Here is a 22679-nt window from a genome sequence, read left to right as displayed (position 1 = left end):
TTTTTGTGTTTAGTTGTCTGAGGTACAGAGAGGCATTAGGATGCAATAGGTTGGTGTATTTAAAACCCAGGAAGATACGAAAAGATGAAGATAGATCCCAAGGCATTACAAACTGCAGGAAAATAAGTCTTAGTAAGTCTTTTTAAAATGGCTTTATTGAAGTATAATTAAAACATAATAAACCTCATGTATGTAAAATGTACCATCTGATAAATTTTGACATCTGAATATATCTGTGAAATGATCACAATCAAGATAAAGAATACATCCTTTACCTGCAAAATTTTACTCACGCCTCTTTGTGAACCCTCCATCCCAAGCCGTCCTCTCTGCACCTGCCTTTCCAGGCAAACATAGATCTACCCTCTTTTACTGTAGTTTCACTGTCACTTTCCAGTATTTTATATAAATGAAAACATATAATATGTACTTTTTGTGTATGTAGCTTCTTTTAGTAAGTGTAATTATTTTAAGATTCATGCATGTTGCCGCATGTACCAATAGTTTGTTCCCCTTTGTGGCTGAGTACGATTCCAATGTGTCTGTAGGTGTGTGTATACCATAATCGTTTATTCATATAACTGACAATGGACATTTGGACCATTTCCAATTTTTTGACAATTACAAATAAAGCTGCTATGAATATTCATGTAAAGTCTTTATATGGACATATACTTTCTTTTTATTTGGGTAAAACCTCGGAGTGAAGTGGCTAGATCATATCACAGACATGTGTTTAAGTTTTTAAAAAAACTGCTGAACTATTTTCCAAATTGATTATTCCGACCAGCAGTGCTGAAGAATTCCAGTTCCTTCATATGCCTTGCCAAACTGTTATGGTCATTTTCATTTTAGCCATTTTATTAGATTTCTGTAATGACTACAGATACGAAACATCTTTTCATGTGCTTATTTGCCATCTGTATTTCTTTAGTGAAGTGTTTATTCAAATTTTTTGTTCATTTTTGATTTAGGTTACTGTTTTTTATTAGTATTGGTTTTTTAAGAAATATATTCTAAATATGTCTTTCATCAAATATATACTTTGTAAAAAACTTCTCATAGCCTGTGGACTATCTTTTCTTTCTCTTATCAGTGTCCTTTGAAAGACATCGTTGCTGAGTATAAAATTCTAGGTTGGCATTTTTCTATCAGTACTCTAAAGATGTTGCTCCATTGTCTCCCTACTTGCATTTTTCCTAACAAGAAATGTATTGTCATCCTTATATTTGCTCCCCTGCACGTAGGTTTTCTGTTTGTTTTTCTGGCTACTTACAACATTTTCTCTTTCTCACTGGTTCTGAGAAATCTGATTATAACGAGTCTTACTTTCCTTATCTGTCTTCAATGTTTCTTGCTTTACTGCATAATGTTCGCTTCTTATTTATTTCTATCTGTAGGTTTATAGTTTTTATTAAATACTGAATTTTTTCAGACATCGTTTCTTTCAATTTTGGCTTCCTCTCCCTTCTCTCCTTGAGGACTCCAAGAACATGTATTAGGCTGTATGAAATGACATACAGCTCACTGGTGCTCTGTTCATTTTTTAAACTCTCTATTCTCTTCATGTTTCATTTTGACTTCAAGTTCACTAATCTTTTCTCCTGCAATTTCTAACCTGTTGTTAATTGCATACATTTTTCATTTCATACCTTGTGGTTGTTATTTCTACAAGTTCAATTTTGTTCTTATATTACTTAACTTTTTGAACACATGGAACACAATTATAGTTAACTTTTGAAAATGTCCTTAGTTGCTAATTCTAATAACTGCATCAGATCTGGGGCACTTCTGATAGACAGATTTTCTCATTATGAATCATATTCTCTTGATTCTTTGCATATCTGATTATTCTGAATTAAGTGCTAAATAACTGTTCTAGGATTCAGTTATATTCTTAACTGGGATGCCACATAATTATTCTAGGATTTGGTTATTTGAAAAAAGGTTCATCCTTTCAGATCACTCACTTAAAATGTGTTAGGAGAGACTGCAGCAATGCTCAGTCTAGGGCTAATTATTCCTCAATACTGAAGAAAGACCCCACTATGTACATGACCCAAATGCCCCATGAACCTTGAGGTTTTCTCACCTTCCTGGTGGGAACAGACATTGTTCCTGGCTAAATGTGAGTGCCAGACACTGTTCCTGTTTGGGATGGTTCATTCCCAGGCCTCAGGCGACTTCTTCACATGCATGAGCTGATTAGGGCTCTGCTAAATAACTGAAAGCAATCCTCTGGAGATTTCTGGAATTCTTTCTCTGTACAGCTCCCTCGTCTCTAGTCCTGTGTCCTATGTTCTTCCCAGATTCTCAGTATCTTCTCCTAATGCAGAGTCTGCTGGGCTCCACCTGGTGCCCCTAAGTTACCTCCGAACCCTGCATAAAGCCCTGAAATGCTCCCGAAGACAGTAAGTTAGTGTAATCACAGGAATTACTACATTCATTTCCTGTCCATCAGGTACCCCTGTCTTTTACTGTTTTATGTTCAGTGTCTTGCAAACCATTGTGTTAAGTATTTTGTCATTTTTTTTGTTTCTGATGAGACAGTAAATCCAGTCCCTGTTACTCTATATTGCCTAAAAGCCCAAACCTCTTCATAAATACTTTTCTTTAGATATCTTACCATCACCTTGCATATTATGGATTACTTTGATTAACTAAAAGTGTCATGACAACAGAGAATTTGTTTTACTTACTGCTGCTATAGCCACAGAAACTAAAACCGAGACAGGCACATCTGCTAAATTATCAATGAGAACGACAATGCTGACTACAAATGGACACCGCTGATTTGTTTGTCTTTTTTTTTTTTTCCAGTCTATTTATCTGTTTTGACCTCAAATAACTAAGAATTTTGTGTCCACTGGGAAGGAGAACACCTCTTTGCATCTTCCACCAGTGACATTTTTGTGTGGCCCTGTATTTACTCTTTACATATGGCTAAAATTTTAGAATAGGAATAGTAAGCTCTTTCTATACCTGTAGGTCTAAGTTTCTGTAATTTAGAAAGGTCTTTACCCTAACATGCATGAGAGTGTAACATTTTCCTACCTCCAGATGGTACTAATAATAAAATTATAAAGTCTCTAAAATTAAGAGTTCTGTTCTAATAGACTATTGAGTATAAATAAGGACTTAATAGTTTAAAATTACCAAAAAGCCAGAAATTATATCGCTAATATTTTAAGTGTGGTAGATTAAACAATAATTTTAAACTAACTCAAAAACATTTTATGAATCTAAGTTCACATAATTTAGGTGAAAATCTGCCAAACAAGATTCGTTTAATAAAATTTGGTTTACTAAAAACAGCTATGTATTCTCTGTGATATCAGTGTTAAGTGTAATATTAAGTGCATATTTTAATTCTACTTGGAATGTCTTCCTAATGCTTATTACTGTTCAACTAAGCCAGCATTATTTCTCCTTTATGTTTAAGATTAGGGAAAAATTAATTTCACTAAATTGAATCATTCTAATGAACTTTTATTCAACAGTAATTATGTTTTGTAGGATATCAGTTTGAATATAATTTCTGAGATCTTTAAGTAACTTAAAACCTGAAACTAATATTAAATTGAGTTACTTAATAGCTATTCATAAAGTTGCCTAGGCCATATCTAGGAATGAATACTGAAATATTGATTACTAACCCTTATTTTAAATGTATATGGTTCTGGTTTAAATTTTTATAAGCTACAGAGCAGCTCTGTATTTCAGTCAAGTTAATGAATATGTTCATTTTTCCTACTTTATGAGATTGTATAAGAGATGTGTACAGCTGTAGAGTATCAGTTATGTTTATTCATATCTCTGCTAAAATGCTGTTATGTGACTATGTGACAAGCAGGTCACAATTAGCCACCTCCTCAGTTTTTTTCTGTGCAACAGAAGTGACTGTAGTTCAAAGTTATAATATAAAAAGTTGACATATTTAATAACAACAATTTCTAAGAAATATAACTCTGTACGTTAAAACTATGTGCTTCTGTTTTTCAAGGAAAACAGTTATGCCCTAAAGTAGTGGTTCTGAAGACTTTTGGTTTCCAGATACCTTTTCAGCACTCTTAAAATTTGTTTAGGACCTCAATGAGCTTATTTTGTGTATATGTGTTTGTGTCTCCATGCGTGCACTGAAAACTGAAACAGACAAAAAATTATATGCTTATTTACTCATTCATGTCTAGCTAGCAATAATGAACACACTGCACATTAATAATGTATTAGTGATTTTATGGAATTAATTCTGACTTTATGGAACCCCTAAAATTAGTCCTGAAGTAAAGTTTCAGTTTGTTCCAGAATACGAAAGAGCATAATGAGGACAAAACTTGAAAAGTGAATTTTATTTGCATTGGTTTCTAATACCTGAATCTGAAAAGCAATAAAATGCATTAAAATCTTATCAAAGTTGGCTTGGTTTTGACAGGCTGTTTCCTTATAATTTTGTCTAAAATATATACGTATTTTTTTGCTTTGTTTTGCATGCCACAGAAAGAACTAAATTTCCTTCTTGGTTATATTATTCTTGTTACAAATGCTCATTAAGATTTTCACTTGTGAAAATTATAAGTGATTAATTAACCACAGCCATTTAAGTCTCTGTCATTTACAGCTTTTTGTTTTACTTTGATGTTTCCTTGTAAGCTCTGCATTCAGCAACAGGCTAGGCCAAAGTTCTGGACTTAAACAAAGGAGAACTGTCTCACAGCCCCAGGTAAAAGGATGGTAACAGGTGTGTCAAATAACTAAGACTTCCAAAGAGAGACTTCTTAAGGACAGGCTCCTCATGTCACTACTTGAACAACTTTAAGACCAGATCAGTGGGCTAAGTCAGGATTTCCAGAACCAGCTAAGAAGCAGACAAATTTATGAGATTAATAACTGAAAATCAAGTGAAGCAAGAATGAATTATACAGGACTCAGTGAACTGAGGAGGTGTTCATCAGTGGTTTTTCTTTGTTTGAAATATCAATGATACCGTTTTAATGTCCTATTTTCTGTATATATAAGAAATTTCTTTCTTTTTTTCTTATCTACAATCCATAACAATTTAGTAGGTTCTGCTTTAATGAAAATATTTTAAAATGATACCTTATTCTCATTGACCTCCCAGAATTCAGAAACTCTGTCTTCTTACTTTCCATGGAAATAGTTACTTGCAAAAAGTTCAGTAAGAATTGGTCTTCCTATTTACCAGGATACACCTGGAAAATTTCCAAGGTCTTGTCTGGAATGCCATATTTGAAAGTGATGAAAATGATATCATATTTAACCAGATATAATTTGACACCTTTAAAGAATTAAAGTTGACCTTACAAAGAGCTATTACTTTCAAAACCCTCCAGAAAAACTAGCCTGGTACTTGGTTTACAGGGTGTATCCTTAAATACAGGAAGGAAGGTTTTAATGATTTGCAAGTGTGAAATAAATCAAAAATGAAAATGAAGAGGTGATTTTCATAGTTACCTACTTACATATATGCATAAATGCACACTCTTAAGTTTTTAAATAAAATTGAATCACTGGTCCAAAATCGCGTATCAGCTTATTCCATGCTCTGAAACTGTGCGTGATCTTTATAAGAGACGTAGGTTTCTTCCAAAATATTAAAAACGAGCTGTATAAATAGAGACATACAGAGCATTCAGTTTTCATGATTTGAAACTGAAACCCTATGAAGCAGAAGGCTTTATATGTGACAGCTTAAATACTCCTAATCAAACTAACTGGCAGCACGATGACCTGGAATGAGTTTAAAAGCACTACAGTAAATGTTTAGCAATCAGCAAAGCAATCCTTTATTATTCAGGCTCACGTTTTGCAATTTTATCATGCTATAGGACCAAATGGGGGTGGCAGCTGGAGAGCAGAAAATAGGAAAAAAGGAAAAATACATAAATAATTCCATTGCTTCAAAAGAGTAAATAAACCAAAATGAGTCTATTGCTGAATGACAGAAAACAATAAGAGGAATTTAAATGTAATAAAATTAGCCTGATGAATGGAATCAGGAATAAAAACATTAAGCAAGCTATCTGTTGCTATCTGTATATAAGAAATCTTAGATACACAGAAACCGACAGGTTTAGAAATACAGATTCCATTTACAAAGAAGTAATTTAATATAAATAAAAGTCACTGGGTAGTTTTCTCAAATAGAAGAGCAACTGGACCTGTAAAAGTACTTCTAGCAAGAACCAATGCAGTCTTCTTCCTTTCTCTCCCCAATTATGAAAAAAAATCCTACACAGAAATTAATGAAAGTTTTCACATAAGTATTATAAAGTAACCACGTGGCAAAAAATTGACCAATTAAAAATTAAAGCTCAGATTTAGATAAATATCTAAATGAGTCCTGGGCACAGTATACTATGGCAAAAAAGGAGAAGAAACAGATAAAAATTTCTAAAACAAATGTGCTTATAATTAAATCAAGCGGTGATTACAACTGCTGAGGTCTCTCAAATTACATTATGCATGTGTGTAACTAAAGTCTATAAACATGTGTTGGGATGACTCTTCAAAAACCTCTTGAGGGGCTTGTTACAAATCAAATGCTTCTAGATTGGTCAGGGGTGAGGGCACTGAAAGTGATACTTTTGAAAAGTAAAAACCTTCCCAGGAAATTCCACACTTATAAATAACACACGGGTCAAAGAAGAAATCTCAAGAGAAATTAAATATTTTTAACTAAGTGAAAATAAAGATGTAACACACAAATTTGTGGAATACAGTGCAAGTAGTCCTTAAAGGAAATTCACACCATTGAACGCATATACTAGAAAAGATCGATCTAAAATCAATAATCTATGCTTCCACATAAGGAAACTAGATAAAGAAGAACAAATTAAATAAGCAGAAGAAAAAGTAATAAAAATTAGCGTAGAAATCAATGAAACTAAAAACTGAAATGCAATAGAGAAAAGCAGTAAAACCAAACACTGGTTCTCTGAAAGGATCAATAAAATCAATAAACCTCTACCCAGGCTAATTGGGGGGGGGGGAGAGAAGACACAATTCAGTAATATCAGAATGAAAGTGGGGACTTCACTACAGACTCCATGGACATTAAAAAATAATAGATACAATGAAAAACTCTATGCCACAAATGATAACCTAGATGAAATGGACCAGTTCTTTGAAAGACAATTCTGTCAAAACTCAAGAAAAACTAAATAATCTGAGTAAGCCTGATTAAAGAAATTGAATCAATAATTATCTTTCAAATAGAAAGCACCAGACCCAGATGGGTTCACTGGTGAATTATACCAAACATTAAAGAATGAAATTATACCAATTCTCTACAATCTCTTCCAGAAGGTAGAAGAACAAAGAATACTTTGTAACTGACAAACTGATTGATCTTCTGTAAAGAACTCTTAAAACTCAACAATAAGAAATTGAAAAACCCACTTAACAAATGGGCAAAAGACCTGAACAGACACCTCACAAGAGAAGATACACAGATGGCAAGTATGTACATTAAAAGATGTTCAACATCATATGTCATTAAGGAATTGCAAATTAAAACAACAATGAGATACTACTATACATTTTTACAACGTAAAAATCCAAAACAATGACAATGCCAAAAGCTAGGAAGATGAGGAGCAACAGGAAACTGAATTCATTGCTGATGGAATGCAAAATGGTACAGCCAATTTGGAAGACATTTTGACAGTTTCTCACAAAATTTAACATACTCTTACCATAAGATATAGACTTGTGCTCCTTGGTATTTACTTGAATGAGGTGAAAGCATATGTCCATACAAAAATCTGCACACAGATATTAATAGCAGCTTTATTCATATGGCCAAAATTTGGGAGCAACTAAGATATCTTTTAGTAGGCAAATGGATATATTAACTGTGGTATATACAAACAATGAAATATTATTCAGCACTAAAAATGAATGATGCTATCAAGCCAAAAAAAGACACTGAGGAATCTTACATGCGTGTCACTAAGTGAAAAAAGTCAATCTGAAAAGGCTTCATATTGTATAACTCCAACTAAATGACAGGAAAAGGCAAAACTATGAAGATAGTAAAAAGATCAGTGGCTATGAGGGTTGAAAAGGCAGAGCAAAGAGAATTTTTGGTGCAGTGAAACTATTTTGTATGATACTATACTGGTGGATATGTGTCACTATATATTTGCCAAAACCTACAGATTGTACAACACTAGGAGTGAACCCTAATGTAAATGATGGACTTTAGGTGATAATGACATGTTAATGTAGATTCACTAACTGTAACAAATGTAGCACTGCGGTGTGTGTGGTATGTCATTGGTGGGGTAGACAATACATGTGTGGTGACAAAAGGTATATGAAGCCTCTCAGTACTTTCAGTTTAATTTTCCTACGAACCTAAAACTGTGCTAAAAATAAAGTTTATTAATAAATAATAAAGCTTTCCAGGACATTTAGAGAAGCCAAGAGTTTCAGGAAACTTGGGGCCTAACTCGGTATGCCCCATTGCATAAGTCAGGCTTTATAAATAATATGACCTGTACCTATTATGAGGTATGAATTTAAAAAAACAACTTACAAAACCTCTTTTAGGGGGAAAGACTAAGGTTTTATGCTTGGCTGAAAGGGTAATAAACAGAAAAAAAGGATCCACTTACTCCACTGTCTAGTTGGTGAGATTAAAAAAAAAAATACAAACCTCATTATTTGAATATCTTCCTGAAGAAGTCAAAAAATAAAAAGGCAGATCCTATTTTCCTATCACTCAATGTGAAATAAACCCTCAGTCTCTTAGCAGAATAGTTTTATACTATCAGGTTCATTTCTTAATTTGAACCTCTCCTGTATGGAAATAACTGGGAAGGGAAAGTTTGGGAAACTTTGGAAAAGTTACCTACCCTCTCTTATCCTCATTTTCCTCATCCATAAAACAAAAACAACAATAGTTCAAACCTTATAAGGTTACTTTATGAAATAAATAGTTAATTTGTTTTGTGAAGTATTCAAGAGTCTAGCACATGGTCTAATATTCCTAATCAGGTCTTGAACTCAATTCATGTATGTAATGAAAAATATGTCATAAACACAAATATACAGAAGTAAAAATTTATAGTAATTAAAATCAGTAAAATTATGGTCAATGAAGCACAAATAGGTAATAAAAAGAAAAGAAATTACAGCCAGTAGAATATAAATCAACGTATACCCCACGTCAGGAAAAGAAGGCAGATTTTTGATTTTTCTGATGTAAGAAAACTAAATTCATACTGTGAATTCTTAAAGAGTATCTCAAAATTTCAGTAATCAACCATTAAGGCCAAGCTTAGGCCATAAGACATGAGAATTAGGGAAATCTAATAATAGTAAAATCCAACTCTAACCCCTCTTCCCAGCTAAGGAGAACTGAGATCCTTTTTGTCATTAAGGACTATAGAAGACCAAAATTTTTTAAATAAGACTTACATAAATAGCTGACTTTACACTGGTTTTATCCTTGTTTGTTAATATTCTGAGTTAAAGAACTTAAGTGACTATAGACTGAATCAAATTCACTAAAACCGTGCTCAGGCAGGAAACAACAGGCAACTTGACTTACACAAATGGTTCCTACACATGTGTCGTCTCTTAATTGGTTGTACAACAGTGTTACCAACACATCCACAGATGTGCTTACATTGAAAAGCCCCTTTAAAGAGCATCCTGATCCAACCCTTCAACTGAAACATCAAGAAAACAGAATGTGATGATGGTCACTGCACAGAGATGAATACAACAAAAACTTCATTCATTTCAGGAGCATACCAATTTAGAATTTGCAATAATTAAAAAATGAATCTATTATCCCTTCTGTATTTAAATTTTAAATATGTGTCACAATTCACAAATTTCACATTTAGGATGCTACGGTATATAATGCAGACTTATTACAAATAATTGCAGATTTTTCATTTAGCTCCTTTTTCAAATTACTACTCATGCATATCTGTTATGACATGAATACTATATCAGACTGGACCTCTTTCATAGTGTGCCCTTTTGTCTATTTTAGGTAATTCTGCTTGTTCACACAGAATAATTTAGAGAGGCTCAGCTATGAATACGTTCACATCACAACAAAATTTATCATATGTATATTTTAGTGGTCAATTACTTGGCCATTTTGCAGAAGAATAAAGGTGTCCACATAAGAATGTCCACTTAATTAAAAAAAATTGGATAGAACGACTATTAGAAAAACAGTACACTGAACATGTCCACAGACTGTCTTAAAGCCCTTTTCAAATATATATATGGATAAACAAAAAAAGAAAGAATGATTTCTTTTGAGGCTCCAGATAAAAATCACCAGTGATAATAAATACCCAGAACCCATAACAGCCAGCCAGCATGTAACAAATCCTATGAAGAAGAGGCATTACAGAGACAGCAATGAGGAAAACCTGGTGGCACTGATATTTTACTGTCAATGACTTGGATGAAGTCATGCTTATTACTGCGTGATTTTCACCAGAATGGAACTCAGAGAAACACTGATGTATTAGGTGACAGAATCTAAACAGGTTAGAATAATGGGCCAAGTGTATTTAGTGTGCCACGATGAATTTCAAAGATACATATACATGTATATACATAAAGATTTAACACTACCACATATGAAAAGTCTTGAGAGTTAGCTAACCATCACCGTCATCAAGAGAAAAGAATAGTGAAGCACACATGGCAGGAATGTTGCTGTGATCTTCAACTATGCCAACTGCAGGACAGCATTCAGGATATGAGAGGCCGTATTCTTAATTATCAGCCTATCATAATAATAATTAGCTTTCTATGTTTCAGATTGGCAGTTAGACAAGGTGATTCTTCAAAAATTTAAGTGAAAATTTAAAATTGAGATGTAATTGACATATATTTAGATATACAATGTGTCGGTTCAAAACTTATATGAATTATAACATTACAATATGATTATGGTAGTAAGTGTTAGATAACACTTTTATCAATTTATCCAATCAAAAATGGGCAAAGAATTTGAATAGAGATTTTTCCAAAGAAAATTGGCCAACAAGTAAATGAAAAGATGCCCAACATCACTAAGTATCAGGGAAATGCAAGTCAAAACAAGGAGATATCACTTCACACTTGTTCAGATGACTTTTATCAAAAAGACAAGAGATAAATACTGGCAAAAATGTGGAGAAAAGAGAACCCTTACACATTGTTGATGGAAATGAAAATTGGTATGGTGATTATAAAAAGAACAGTACAGTGGTTCCTCAAAAAATTAAAAATTTAACTAGCAATCTCACTCCTGGATATATATCCAAAGGAATTGAAATCAGCATCTCAAAGGGATAACTGCACATTCACCTTCACAGCAGCATTATTCACGATAGCCAAGATATGGAAACAAAATGAATGGATAAAGAAGATGTGTGTGTGTGTGTAAAATGGAATATTACTCAGACATGAGAAAGAAGGAAAGCCTGCCATTTGGAACAACATGCATATATCCTGAAGGCATTATGCTAAGTGAGATAAGTCAGATAAAGAAAGACAAACATTGTATGATACAAGGTGATTTCTGAAGTCCTTTTTTACCCAGAAGTTCTGTAACCCTAAGCCTATGTAAAGTCAAAATAATATATCTATTTTAATTAACAAATTGACAGCTGGCAATTTAGTAAAATACAGATGAAAATAACTTGTAACTATATTATGCCTCTGTACAAGTGCAGCTTAAGGCTTCCATTTGGTTATGATGCTTAGCTGTTTAATATCTGATTAAAAAAGCACACTGAATTCTCTAGTTTCCTTTCCTTCTCAGAATGGTCTAGTATTAATATTCCTTTTGTTTAGAGAAGTCAGGCTTTCATATCACAGAGTTAGTTCTGTTACAAAGTTTTTTTTTTAATGTATTTTAAATAAACTCTAAAGAAACCAAATTTCTGGCCTCCGTTGGGTTTAGGATTGAGATGCTGACTTACCATGATTTTCTCTGCACAGGATACAGCCCTACCTTCCCCTGCAAAGTCAAGTCTATTTCCCACAGAGGTAGGTTACTGATGGGATCCTCTTACAAAGGTAAAATGTGAATGTTTTCTTTAGAGACTAAAATGGATATGAAGAACTTTTGGGCTTTATTAAAGAAATGTGGCACACCGCGGGCTTGAGTGAATTCTTGATGGGTCTCTGTAATTTTACCTACATCATTCAGATTCTCCCCAGTTTCCTTCTGGAGCACTCCAGCTGTACATATAGTCATTTGTTGGTCTGGGCAAGATTTTATGAGATGTGATGAACATATGAAATATTAGGAGTACACTAGGAACCACAGCTGTTATGCTTTGCTGCATTTTTAATGGCTCCTTAAAATCAGAGGCCACTACACACAGCAGCACATTTCCACAGGAAACACTGCAATTATCTGGCTTCACTACTCCATTGCAAATCTGCTAGTACATTACAGTTTATAAGCCCTAATAGACAGTCATCACCTTTGGCAATGCTTCCATTCCAGAACAGCTACAAGCTGGATTTATTACCAGGGAGTGGTCGATAGAGACTGATAGTCTTTTTTGTTTTGTTTTATTTTTACCCTGCAAAACAGATACCAAAACTTTCAGAGAAGAAATTAAGTGTAGTACAAGGCGGGTCCCTTTAACATGACTGTTAGTGAAGCTAATTACTACAAGAAAATTGGAGATCATTCATTAGCTTACTAAGCAAATTAGGTTTGTTAACAGTGATTTATAACGCCAATCCTTGGGTAACTGTGTTGGTCTTTTCAAGTATATGTGTACAGGACCTGACAGTTTATTAACTGTACTATGTCTAAACAGCTTGTCACCAGGGTGCTTTTGTAAAAACGACATTGTGTTTTAAATGGATAAACATTTTTACACGAGCAAAATGCATTTTAAATGTCTGGCTTCTGAAGTCAAGTACTGGGAGATAAGTGAAGTGTCTTAAACTATCTAAGCCTCCAATAACTCTTGTTTACTGCTAGAGCTGACTGTAGGAAAATGTGACACTTGAGTTAAAATAGCACTTTTCCTTTTTAACAAGCCCCAGTTGTGTTTTTTAACCTCTTTCCAAATGATACTCTTGGTATTTCACCAAACTGTAAGTTTTTTATGCAATGGGTTGGGAGGCATCTAATTTACAGTTTCTAGAAAAATATTTTTAAAAACAGTTAAGCAAAGGAATGAGTCCTTTGATCTGAAAGATTGTGATTGATAGTCCATAAAATTCCAGGCCAGTTAAATCTATCAAAATAAAGGTTGTGTGGGTAGTCACAGTAAACCTTGGGGTTTGACACTGCCTGTGGCTCATTTTATACACCTCATACCAACTAATTCAACACTTCTATAATTTGGAAATCTAACAAGGATAAGACAACCTCCCTTAAAGCCAGTGTGAGGGAATAGGTAAATAAATAACGTTACTTCCTGAATTCTATGACAGTGACCTGTTGTTCCCTCTGGGACTATCAATGCACTTTGCGAAAGCCTTTACTGCTTCATCTCTATGACCAATAGGGGAATACCAGTTATGGGACAGAATAAACTTATAGCTTATTTCTATGTGCTAATGTAACTGAATAATGCTAATACAAAACATTATTCATTAATATCAATTTCAAAGAGAGGCAGACTTGGTCACTCAATCCAGATCTGAAATCCTTTCAATGCTGACACTGAAGAACAGTGTTCATTAAGCAGTGAGGGGACTATGGCCTTGCCTTCCTATGGCTCAAAGAACAGTGGAGAAAGGCAGCAAAGCCTATCAAAAGGGCTGGTCTGGAGGGGCAGATATTTAGATGTGAGGCAGCTAGAATCATGGATCTTGGAATATTAGAACCAAAGGCCCGTAGGCAATTATCTAGTCCAGTGGCTGGTAAAAAAAATTTTTTTTCCTCCAAAATGGTTTACTTTCTTCAAATCTGAGGGGCCCGAGAGGAGGGGTGAGATAGGGAGACCAGGCTGAGGGCTAGTCCCCACAACCACGAGGAGCACCTGGGTTTTCATCTTACCTCCTTACTCAGAGTCTGCAACAGCCAACAACAAAGATTCCTGTGCGTAGCAAATGTTCAAAACTACTTGGCCTAATCCCTCACAGAAATGCTGAAAAAATGAGAGTGTTAAGGGATTGGTGGCACCTGGAGATGCCAACTGATCCTCTCTCATCTGTTTATTTTATTCACTAAATTTCTCAATTTCCTTATATTTTATAAGGAAGCTAAAAATAGTGTGGAGACAGAAGACAATTTCCACAGGGTGAGCTGGAAGAGTCATCCCATGGTATAGATTCTACAAATGGATTACATGCCTTTTCACCCAAATTTAACTTGTAATGTTCACTTAATCAAGGTATGTTGCTCACAGCTCACAGATCCTATTCCCCAAATTAGAGTTAACTGTTAACAACCAATTAAAAACATTTTAAAAAGGATAAGAATTGGAAATGGAAAATAAAATTATTAGGCTAAGGCCCTAGAAATTAGAATTTATTTGTTACTACGTGGAAGAGTCTGTCAGAATGTAGACACTTAGTGTAGATATAGATCAACCCCTCCAGTGTAAATAAGATTAATTCTGTGGTTCCTTATCTTAACAAAACACTATCTAAGTGTAGATTCTAGTTTTGTCAGTTTATAGGAGGCGATTATAGTTCTGAGTAGTATTTTGAAGGTTACAGTTCAAAACTGTGGCAACTTTACTTTTAGGAAGAGAAATTGATTTCATTTGCCCCAATGTTTCTGCATAGTTCACAATAGCTTCAAAATAATCAGCAATGTCCTAGATTTTAAGTTGAGTGATGGGTTCTAAGATTTTTGTTTTATTATTACAATCAAAACAACATATTCATTAAAAATTTTTATATTAAACTAAATACTACTGAATAAACCATTTTAGTGACACTGAGCTCACTTTACAGGGTACTTCTGAGGCTGTTTCAAATCTACTTAAGTGATTCACTGGGTAACTGTCAGGGGTCACTTAGGTAAATTACAGGTATAAACACATTGCAAAGACATTCTGTGACAGGCAAACAGCTGAATTTTCAGGACATATGAAGTTCTTACAAGATACTACTTTGTTTGAATGAATTTCTACCAGTCATCCTCTATCGCCATAATATTGCACAACCACTTAATGAGACCAAGTTTATTCCATCACACACTACAGTGGGAATAACAGAAGCAAACATATATTTTTTCCTATTATTGAGACCTATTCTGTGTGCATTAAATATCTTGTATTATTTAATATTCCCAACTCTATTAGGTAGGTACAGATGAGGAAACAGACTGGGAGACATCAAGTAATCTAACCAAGGTCACATAAATCATCTTCAGATTATTCTGCCTCTATGTTCTTAATTATCTACTATGCATAATAAAACTTCAAATACATGTAAAAGAAGAAAATATAGCCCAAAACATTTAATTTGGAAAGAAAATATGTTCACTGCATTAACTTTTTTTTTTTAAAAAAAGAAAATCCTACACACTCCAACAAGTTTTGGTACTCTTGCCAAAAAAATAAAAAAGCAAATAGATTCCAACTAGTCTATACTTCCATTTATATTTAGAATATGAGCTGGGCATGAGTATGTAATGAATATATAAGTGTGTCTCTCTCTCTGTGTGTATAACACCCACATTATTCATAAGCTCCCAAAAATGTTAAAAGTTTGTTCCAAACCTTCTCTATTTTGTCTGCTTTAAGAATTCTTTGCAATATGCTTATGTAAATAGTGATTTTAGCTGCTGTTCTCATTTCTCAAATCTTCAGCTTATAAATGGATTGGAAAAGTGACAGACCTAAGCAGACAACTTTGGAACACAGAACCAAGGAGATATAAACAAATACAGCTAAATCAAAAACAAAAGGCTTCTTCTTTAAACCCTTTAACTCATCACTACCGATAAATGAAAAGAACTGGAAGAGAGTAAAATATACTGGCTGTGGATAAGGTGTGTGTGTACACAAGTACACATGCATGTACATATAGTTATTTGGGCGTCTATTTTACTAGCACACACAATAATCAGCATGTTTCCTTAGTTCGTTTAAAGCTCTATAGGAGCGTACAGTCTAAACTAAAGAAGGTTCTGAAGTTGGAATAATGTTGGGGCAAGGGAGAGTACTTAAGAAAACAGTTCCAGGTTGTTAAACTCAACAGGTAAGTGGCTTCCGCTTTCTTACACCCGAATTCACATTATGGTTCAATTGCATTAATAGCTCATTGACTCTGCAGGTGATTTGCCTCCATCCACCCTTCAAAGAGATGCTGAAGAGAATTAAGGATAAAGTCAAAATACCGCCATTCCACTTACCTGACGTTGCGCCTCCATTACAGCCTTAAATAAAGGTTATTATGACATCACAGATCATAAGGCACAGTGTAAAGAATATGTTGGCATGAAACTACTAAAAGTTGTAAATATACTGTTTCCACTTTAGAAGTGTGAAACTCAGCAACGTTGAGGTTAGTACCTGCAATTATTATATGTGATATTGTTGAAATGAAAATTGAAACAGAAGACACTTTTTGATGAGGACTTGGCAATAATATCAGTGGATTTTGCACTCTGATGACATAATAATCTCATTATTGGAAACACATTCTAAGTAGAGCATTTTTGTCATAGTTAAAAGAGCTGAACATACAACTGGTATGTATCTTCTCCATGTAAGCTAAAACTCTACAGAGTTTTTTACATATAAGCAAAGTAATACTAAGAACAATTTTTCCAAAATAAGAAAAAACTTTTATACTCATCCAACATTGTGTAAGTGTAAAAATTATTTGAGATTCATAACTGCAAAGACTCTCCAGTCTTAAGAATCTGTCATTAGAGAATTTAAGTAAACATTCCTGGAATTAGAAAAAGAAGTGACAAAAAGCATAACAAAATTCTAGAGGTGACTTTCTTCTTTCAGAGTGCTCATACTGACAAAAAAAAAAAAGTTAGGATGTTCAGTCTAGAAGTGACCAAAGGCTAATAAGTCAGTGGCATTGGCCGCCTTCTGCTGAAGAAAGCAAAGAGGGAGAATTTAGCTTTGGATAGAGAATAAACATTGACAGTCTCCAGATTTTACTTCCAGCATCTCAGCCTACATCCAGCCTGGTGTGAAGAGATGGCAGATGGGACTACTTCTGTTATTTCGACTGCTGAGGCAGGAGCCTGTTTCAGCATCCTGCTTGTTTCTGTAAGCATGAATATTCAACCACAGTAAGGAGCAAGGATAAGTGTGCTGACTGTATTAAGCAGGTACCAAAAAAATCTTTATCCTTTCTCTCTTCATAGCATAGATGATAACAACAGCAACAACAACAAAATTAACATTTAGAAAATGCCACTTCTTCCAAGCTTAGAAGAGACTTATTAGTCAATGAAATGAGGCTAGTTTTTGTGTATGTAACGTAAAAGTATGGAGAGAAATGTGTGGGCAGAAGAAAACCAGAGTAACTAGCATTTTAGAGGAAAGAAATTTAAAGGCAACAAAATTCAATCAGTAATTATTTTCCACTTCATGTTCATAATTTCATTATTTTCTCAGAAAATGCTGAGCAGGCTTTGGAGTATCACTATTCGTCATTCAGAACACAAATCAGATTCCTTTAAATTCCTTTAAATATCGCAACAAACGTCTACACTGGCACGTTACCCAATTGTGTAAATAATGTCTATCTGTAATTCTTTTGTATTAATATCTTGAAAAGTGTTAGTAAATCAAGAAGAGTAACTTAGCTGTAAATAAAAGAAATGAAGCGACAATTTCCTTGCAAATGAGAAATACTGTAATAAGCCCTGAGGTATGTCACTGTCCACCTGCATTCTTCCCAAAGGACAGAGAATAATGTCTTGAAATAAAATAATACATCTATATTCGCTAAAATGAGTTTAATGATTGCTGAAAGAAAATCTAAAGGCCACCTACTCAGATTGTGAGGGAAAATATCCATTAAAACATGATCTCATATCAAAATTTTTAAAATGGCAACTCATTGTATATATGGGGATGTTCTTCAAGCAGTCTTTAAGTAAGTATATACCTCAATGCATAAACTGAATTCCATCCTCCACACAATACTTCTCACTAAAAAAAAATAACTTTGGAGGAAAGGTGGCATGAGCCAATCCAGTTTCCCTGTATCCCCTTACACTGCCAGGTACGAAGCAAGTGTCCTGGGTGCTGGGAGCCAGACACATCTCAGACTGACTCGCAATCCCTAGAGCCTAGTAGGTCATGTATTTTAAAAACAAGATCACTCTTACTACAAGAATGGACATCAGTCTGCTCTTTAGGACTGAGAGGGGATAGCTTGGATTTTTTTCCACATCCTAATGAGCATACATTATACAAGTAAATCAATGCCAATGTGAGGCACATATGTGAAAGTTGAGATAAACTTACGAAGTAGCCTGTTCCCAAGCTGGAAGGAGCTGAACTCTGCAAGAAAGCATAAAGACAAAGTGGAAAATCAGCAGTGGTTTTTAACACGTTCCAATCCACACAGCTCATTACCAGCCCTTCGCAGGCTTTTCATCACTACACCACATCGCCAGTGTACGCGGCCCCTTGTCATCTGCTACTGATACAAACACCGTGTTGCTTAATTTTCCCCTTTACATCTCTCAGCAACTCAGAGATGCTAACGTGCTATTTACTGAATTCCAAGCTTCTGCGGTGGACGTAATTGCCAATTTATTTGACAGGCAGCTGGGTAATGAATTAATGATGGCATTTCGCCCTGCACTGAGACTAAACAGACACGCATCAGCTTGCCTCCCTGACTTGCTGACATTCAATGCCCTGGTCTCAAGCTACTCAGTTTTGTGGCCGCAAAGGGGCAGGCAAGAGGAAAAAGACCAGACTGACTTGAAAATAAAAAGCCCAGTGGGTTTGGATGACTTTTCCAGTGTATGACCTACTTGCCAGTTTATTCCCTAAAGGCTTCAGTTAGTACACACAGAGCGCTTTTCAAAAATGAGACATTTTGTAAACATAATTAGTAGACTAAAATGCAAAGAATGTGTGGGTAAAGGAAAGCAATGAAAAGCACCATTTTTCTAAAGGTTTTAGTCACAAAAATGATCAATTTAGGCTTCCACAGTTCTTACACACAGGGAACTAAAAAAGCGTAAAACTGAAAGTTACAAAGGGCATCACTTATTTGGAGAAAGAGACCCCCCAAAAGAACTTAGTTTGTGTTTTAAATTTGTCTGTGTTTGTATGTTTCTTTTTCCCAAATTCTTTAATCTTTAGTGTCCTCTTTATAAATGAGAGGCTTGAAACAAAAAGAACGCTAACGCTTAGGCAGTCCTCAGGTCTCAGCTAAGCACCCTTGCACTAGCAAGGCCTCTCCCTTCCTAGCATGGGCTGTTACACCTTCCCTTGAGGGCCCAGACTTCTATGACAATGCGAGTTACTCAGACCACTTCCTACTGTTCTACCTACAGGTCCTGTCCCAGCTCTGCAAACCACAGGTAGCAGGGACCATCTGGTTGACTCATCACCACGTCCCTAGAGCTCAGTTCAATGCCTTGCACAGAGGATGCATTCAGTGTTTGTTGAATTAATGTATAAATGAATGAATGAATAAATGAATGGACTGTATGGGGTAGGGGAGAAGCTCAGGTGAATTTAACATCTCCCAAAATGGAGTAGATGTGATTCTTGATTTTACACCGGTTTTGAGAAGGAAATACAGTGCTGTAAGTACAAACAGCATCTGCATCAAACAAGGACAGTATGCTCCAGGGCATTCCTAAATGCAGTTCACAAAGCAAAACTTTCTTCCCCTCAGTGTTCCAGACAAGCTCAAGGGAATAAAGAACACTAGATGTGTGATCCTGCACACTGGACTTGGTTTAAAAAAATCCTGCTGCATTCCTTATTCCATAAATGGTACAGAGGGAGATCCACAGTAGTCATGGAGACAGCTTCTCAGAGCAGTGATTAGCCATGTGACGGCATCACCTGTTTTCGGCACCCACAGCCCTCTGTGATGCAGAGGAAGGCAAAAGCCACATTAGGTCTCCACCAGCCTAGAGTCATCCCCTGGGAGGTAAACTTATTTTAGGATGAATTACTCAGGGAGAGCGTGAGATTTGTTTATTTCAGTACATTTCCCCCTTTCTGCAAATGTATTTTTTACCCCAGAAGCAGAAGGGCCCCTTCAAACCCACCTCCCCACCTCCACATACATATCATCTTACTGTATACCAAAGAAAATCACATCCTTCAGGTCTCGGGAAGCTCTGTTATACTCATTTTGCATATATATTGTACATTACTCAGGGAGCTGGGTGGAGAAGAGGGCTTTGTTGTGCATATTTGTTCTGGCTATTGTTTATGCAGGTCTGACTGAATGAGGGAACAGTGGGTATCATTTCAATTTCTGATGTCAACATCAAATTACTTATTTAATTTCATGCCTGGCGAAGCATTGTATAGCTACACGCAGAATCATTTCACTTCATTTGTTATGCTGTGTTTTCGTGGCGATTGGCTTGCCTTCCAACTGACAGCTTTAATTACGACATGAATTTGATTGCACTGCCGAGGAATTAACATAATGCAACAAAGCATTTAAGCATCCTGCCTTATAACACACTCCCCAAGACACACACATGCACGCACAAACACAGACAGACACATGAAGGAACACAGACACTAGACCTTCATGTACATTAAAGGCCCGCTGGAGTTTCAGCATTTGCCAGAAAGCACACAGAACCTTAGAGTCAGAGGCTACCCACACTTGTCAACCCACTGTACTCACCATTTTTTTTTAATAGAAGAAATTATGTGGCATTAAGTTATAATTTCTGGACTTGTCAAAAAACCTCATAGAAAAACCCTTCCGATCTACTTTATCAAATGTCCCTGGCATTGATACTGCCTCCCTGCTACTCACTTCTCCACCATATTTTTCTTGGCCAGTTGCCAGCTCCCTTCAATCATCACTGGAGAATCTGAACAGGAACATCTCTGAAATAAAGAGATTTCTCCTTGTCCAGTTCTATAAAGCCTAGGAACCTGGCTGTGGCCCTGTATTCACTGGGACGCTAACCCTGGTTACCAGCAGGACCTCCACCAGCAGACAGACAGAAGTAGAACAGAAGTTCTGAGACCAGCAACAGGGCAGGAGTCAGGGTTTCACTGATAGTTCAGGACACACATCCCTGAGGCCTTGCCAATCAAAAGGCCTAGAAGAATCTCGGTCATTTATGCCTAATCTAAGTCTGTATCTAAATACAGGTGCAAATATTTGATAGCTTTAACATTTTTGCAAATCAGAAATTCCATAAACACCTGAAACCATAGGCAACGACACCTTATGCTACAAAAAAATGGATAAATGCTTAAAAACAGCTTTTTTACTGTTAGACATATGTTAGCTATATGTTTACAGATGTGCATTTAGGGATTGTTATTGCTTTCTTGTGTTATAGAAGAGACAGACACCAAGAGATAAAGGCTTAGAAAAGCAGATAGGTAGTGATGTCCTGACCAATGATACATTTGATGGAATCAAGCTGATTTTAACTTTGTGTTTCTCCAATTTACAATGAAAAGAAAGGTCTTCCATTTTTCTTACTTGGATGCTCTGTTTGAACTATATAGCAAAAGTGGCCACAAACTCTAAAAAAGACTATGAGTCAAAATGAGGCTTGAAAAATTTAAAGATTTTTTAAAAAATACAGTAAGTAAAAGTATCCTTGGATTCAAAAGCATTAGAAATAATGACATACACCCATATTTAGGCAAATACGTCTGTTGAAAGACGAAAAAGGCTTCATTCTTATTTCTTCAAGTGGTAGATTGCCAATTCATTCATATTTTCAATGTGCTAGGGAAAAATGAGAGGTATAGAGAGACAGAAAAACAGAGTAAGTGTTTAGCAGTTGCATGAGAAGACAAGAATATGAGGAAATTCCAGCCAGCTGGCTATCTCATGTGTGATTTCTAGGCTCATTATAAGCTATCTCCTGTTTAACATGGTATTTTCATTCTGCTGGGGTTTTTTGGGGTTTTTTTTTTTTTTGCAGATTTGACCACTGCTCCAGCAATCTCTGCAAATTACCAACCTCGATCTCATTATGTGGCAAAGGAGAGCTTTCTTACAAAAACACTCTGCCTCAATCTCCAAGCTACACGTGCTGCAGGAATAGTAATGGGATGCACAGCTGAAAGACATTTTCCAGGAGGGAGAATGTTGCTGCTGACATTCAAGTCTGCAAGTGGATATTCATTAAATGCTCATTCTACTCTTTCTCACTGCCCCCCACCTGACTTTCTTTTCATCTCTGTCACTAAGCTATCATTGAAGCTACTCATTAAACTCATGAAGTTAACATTTCTGTTTTAACAGCTTACCTACAATGAGGGATTTCAAAATTGATTATCCATCTAAAATAGACATGCTCCATTCATTAGAGATCTACACATAGAGGTCATGGCTACTATTATGGCTCCGTAAGTATGGGATGGATGTGCGCTCCACCCCTAGAGGAAGATATATGCTCTGATCTTAAGGCTAATTTAAATACAATATTTTAAAATTCTTCCAAATCATTAATTGTGTCTGACATCCCTGCCTACCCACCTCCATGTTATGCTTTTCTCTCTTGGGAGTAAAAAGCAGAAGGATCATGCTAGGACCCACTTGGCCAAGTA

The 22679-nt window shown here is 35.4% G+C and overlaps 1 protein-coding gene across 6 annotated transcripts in view; it reads right to left on the bottom strand.

Annotated features, from left to right (window-relative positions):
• AUTS2 (activator of transcription and developmental regulator AUTS2) overlaps positions 1 to 22679 on the bottom strand; it is a 1021698-nt gene that overhangs the window by 539567 nt on the left and 459452 nt on the right. For all 6 annotated transcript variants that reach the window (XM_074345970.1, XM_074345974.1, XM_074345973.1 and 3 more), the window contains one exon: positions 18411 to 18446. In XM_074345970.1, coding sequence (XP_074202071.1) covers positions 18411 to 18446 — 36 coding nt within the window. The remainder of the gene's footprint in view (positions 1 to 18410; positions 18447 to 22679) is intronic.

The sequence above is a fragment of the Camelus bactrianus genome, chromosome 18 (assembly GCF_048773025.1).
Source record: "Camelus bactrianus isolate YW-2024 breed Bactrian camel chromosome 18, ASM4877302v1, whole genome shotgun sequence".
Taxonomy (NCBI): Eukaryota; Metazoa; Chordata; class Mammalia; order Artiodactyla; family Camelidae; genus Camelus; species Camelus bactrianus.
Note: the sequence above shows the minus strand (reverse complement) of the source record. Positions and strands in the feature narration are given on the sequence as shown.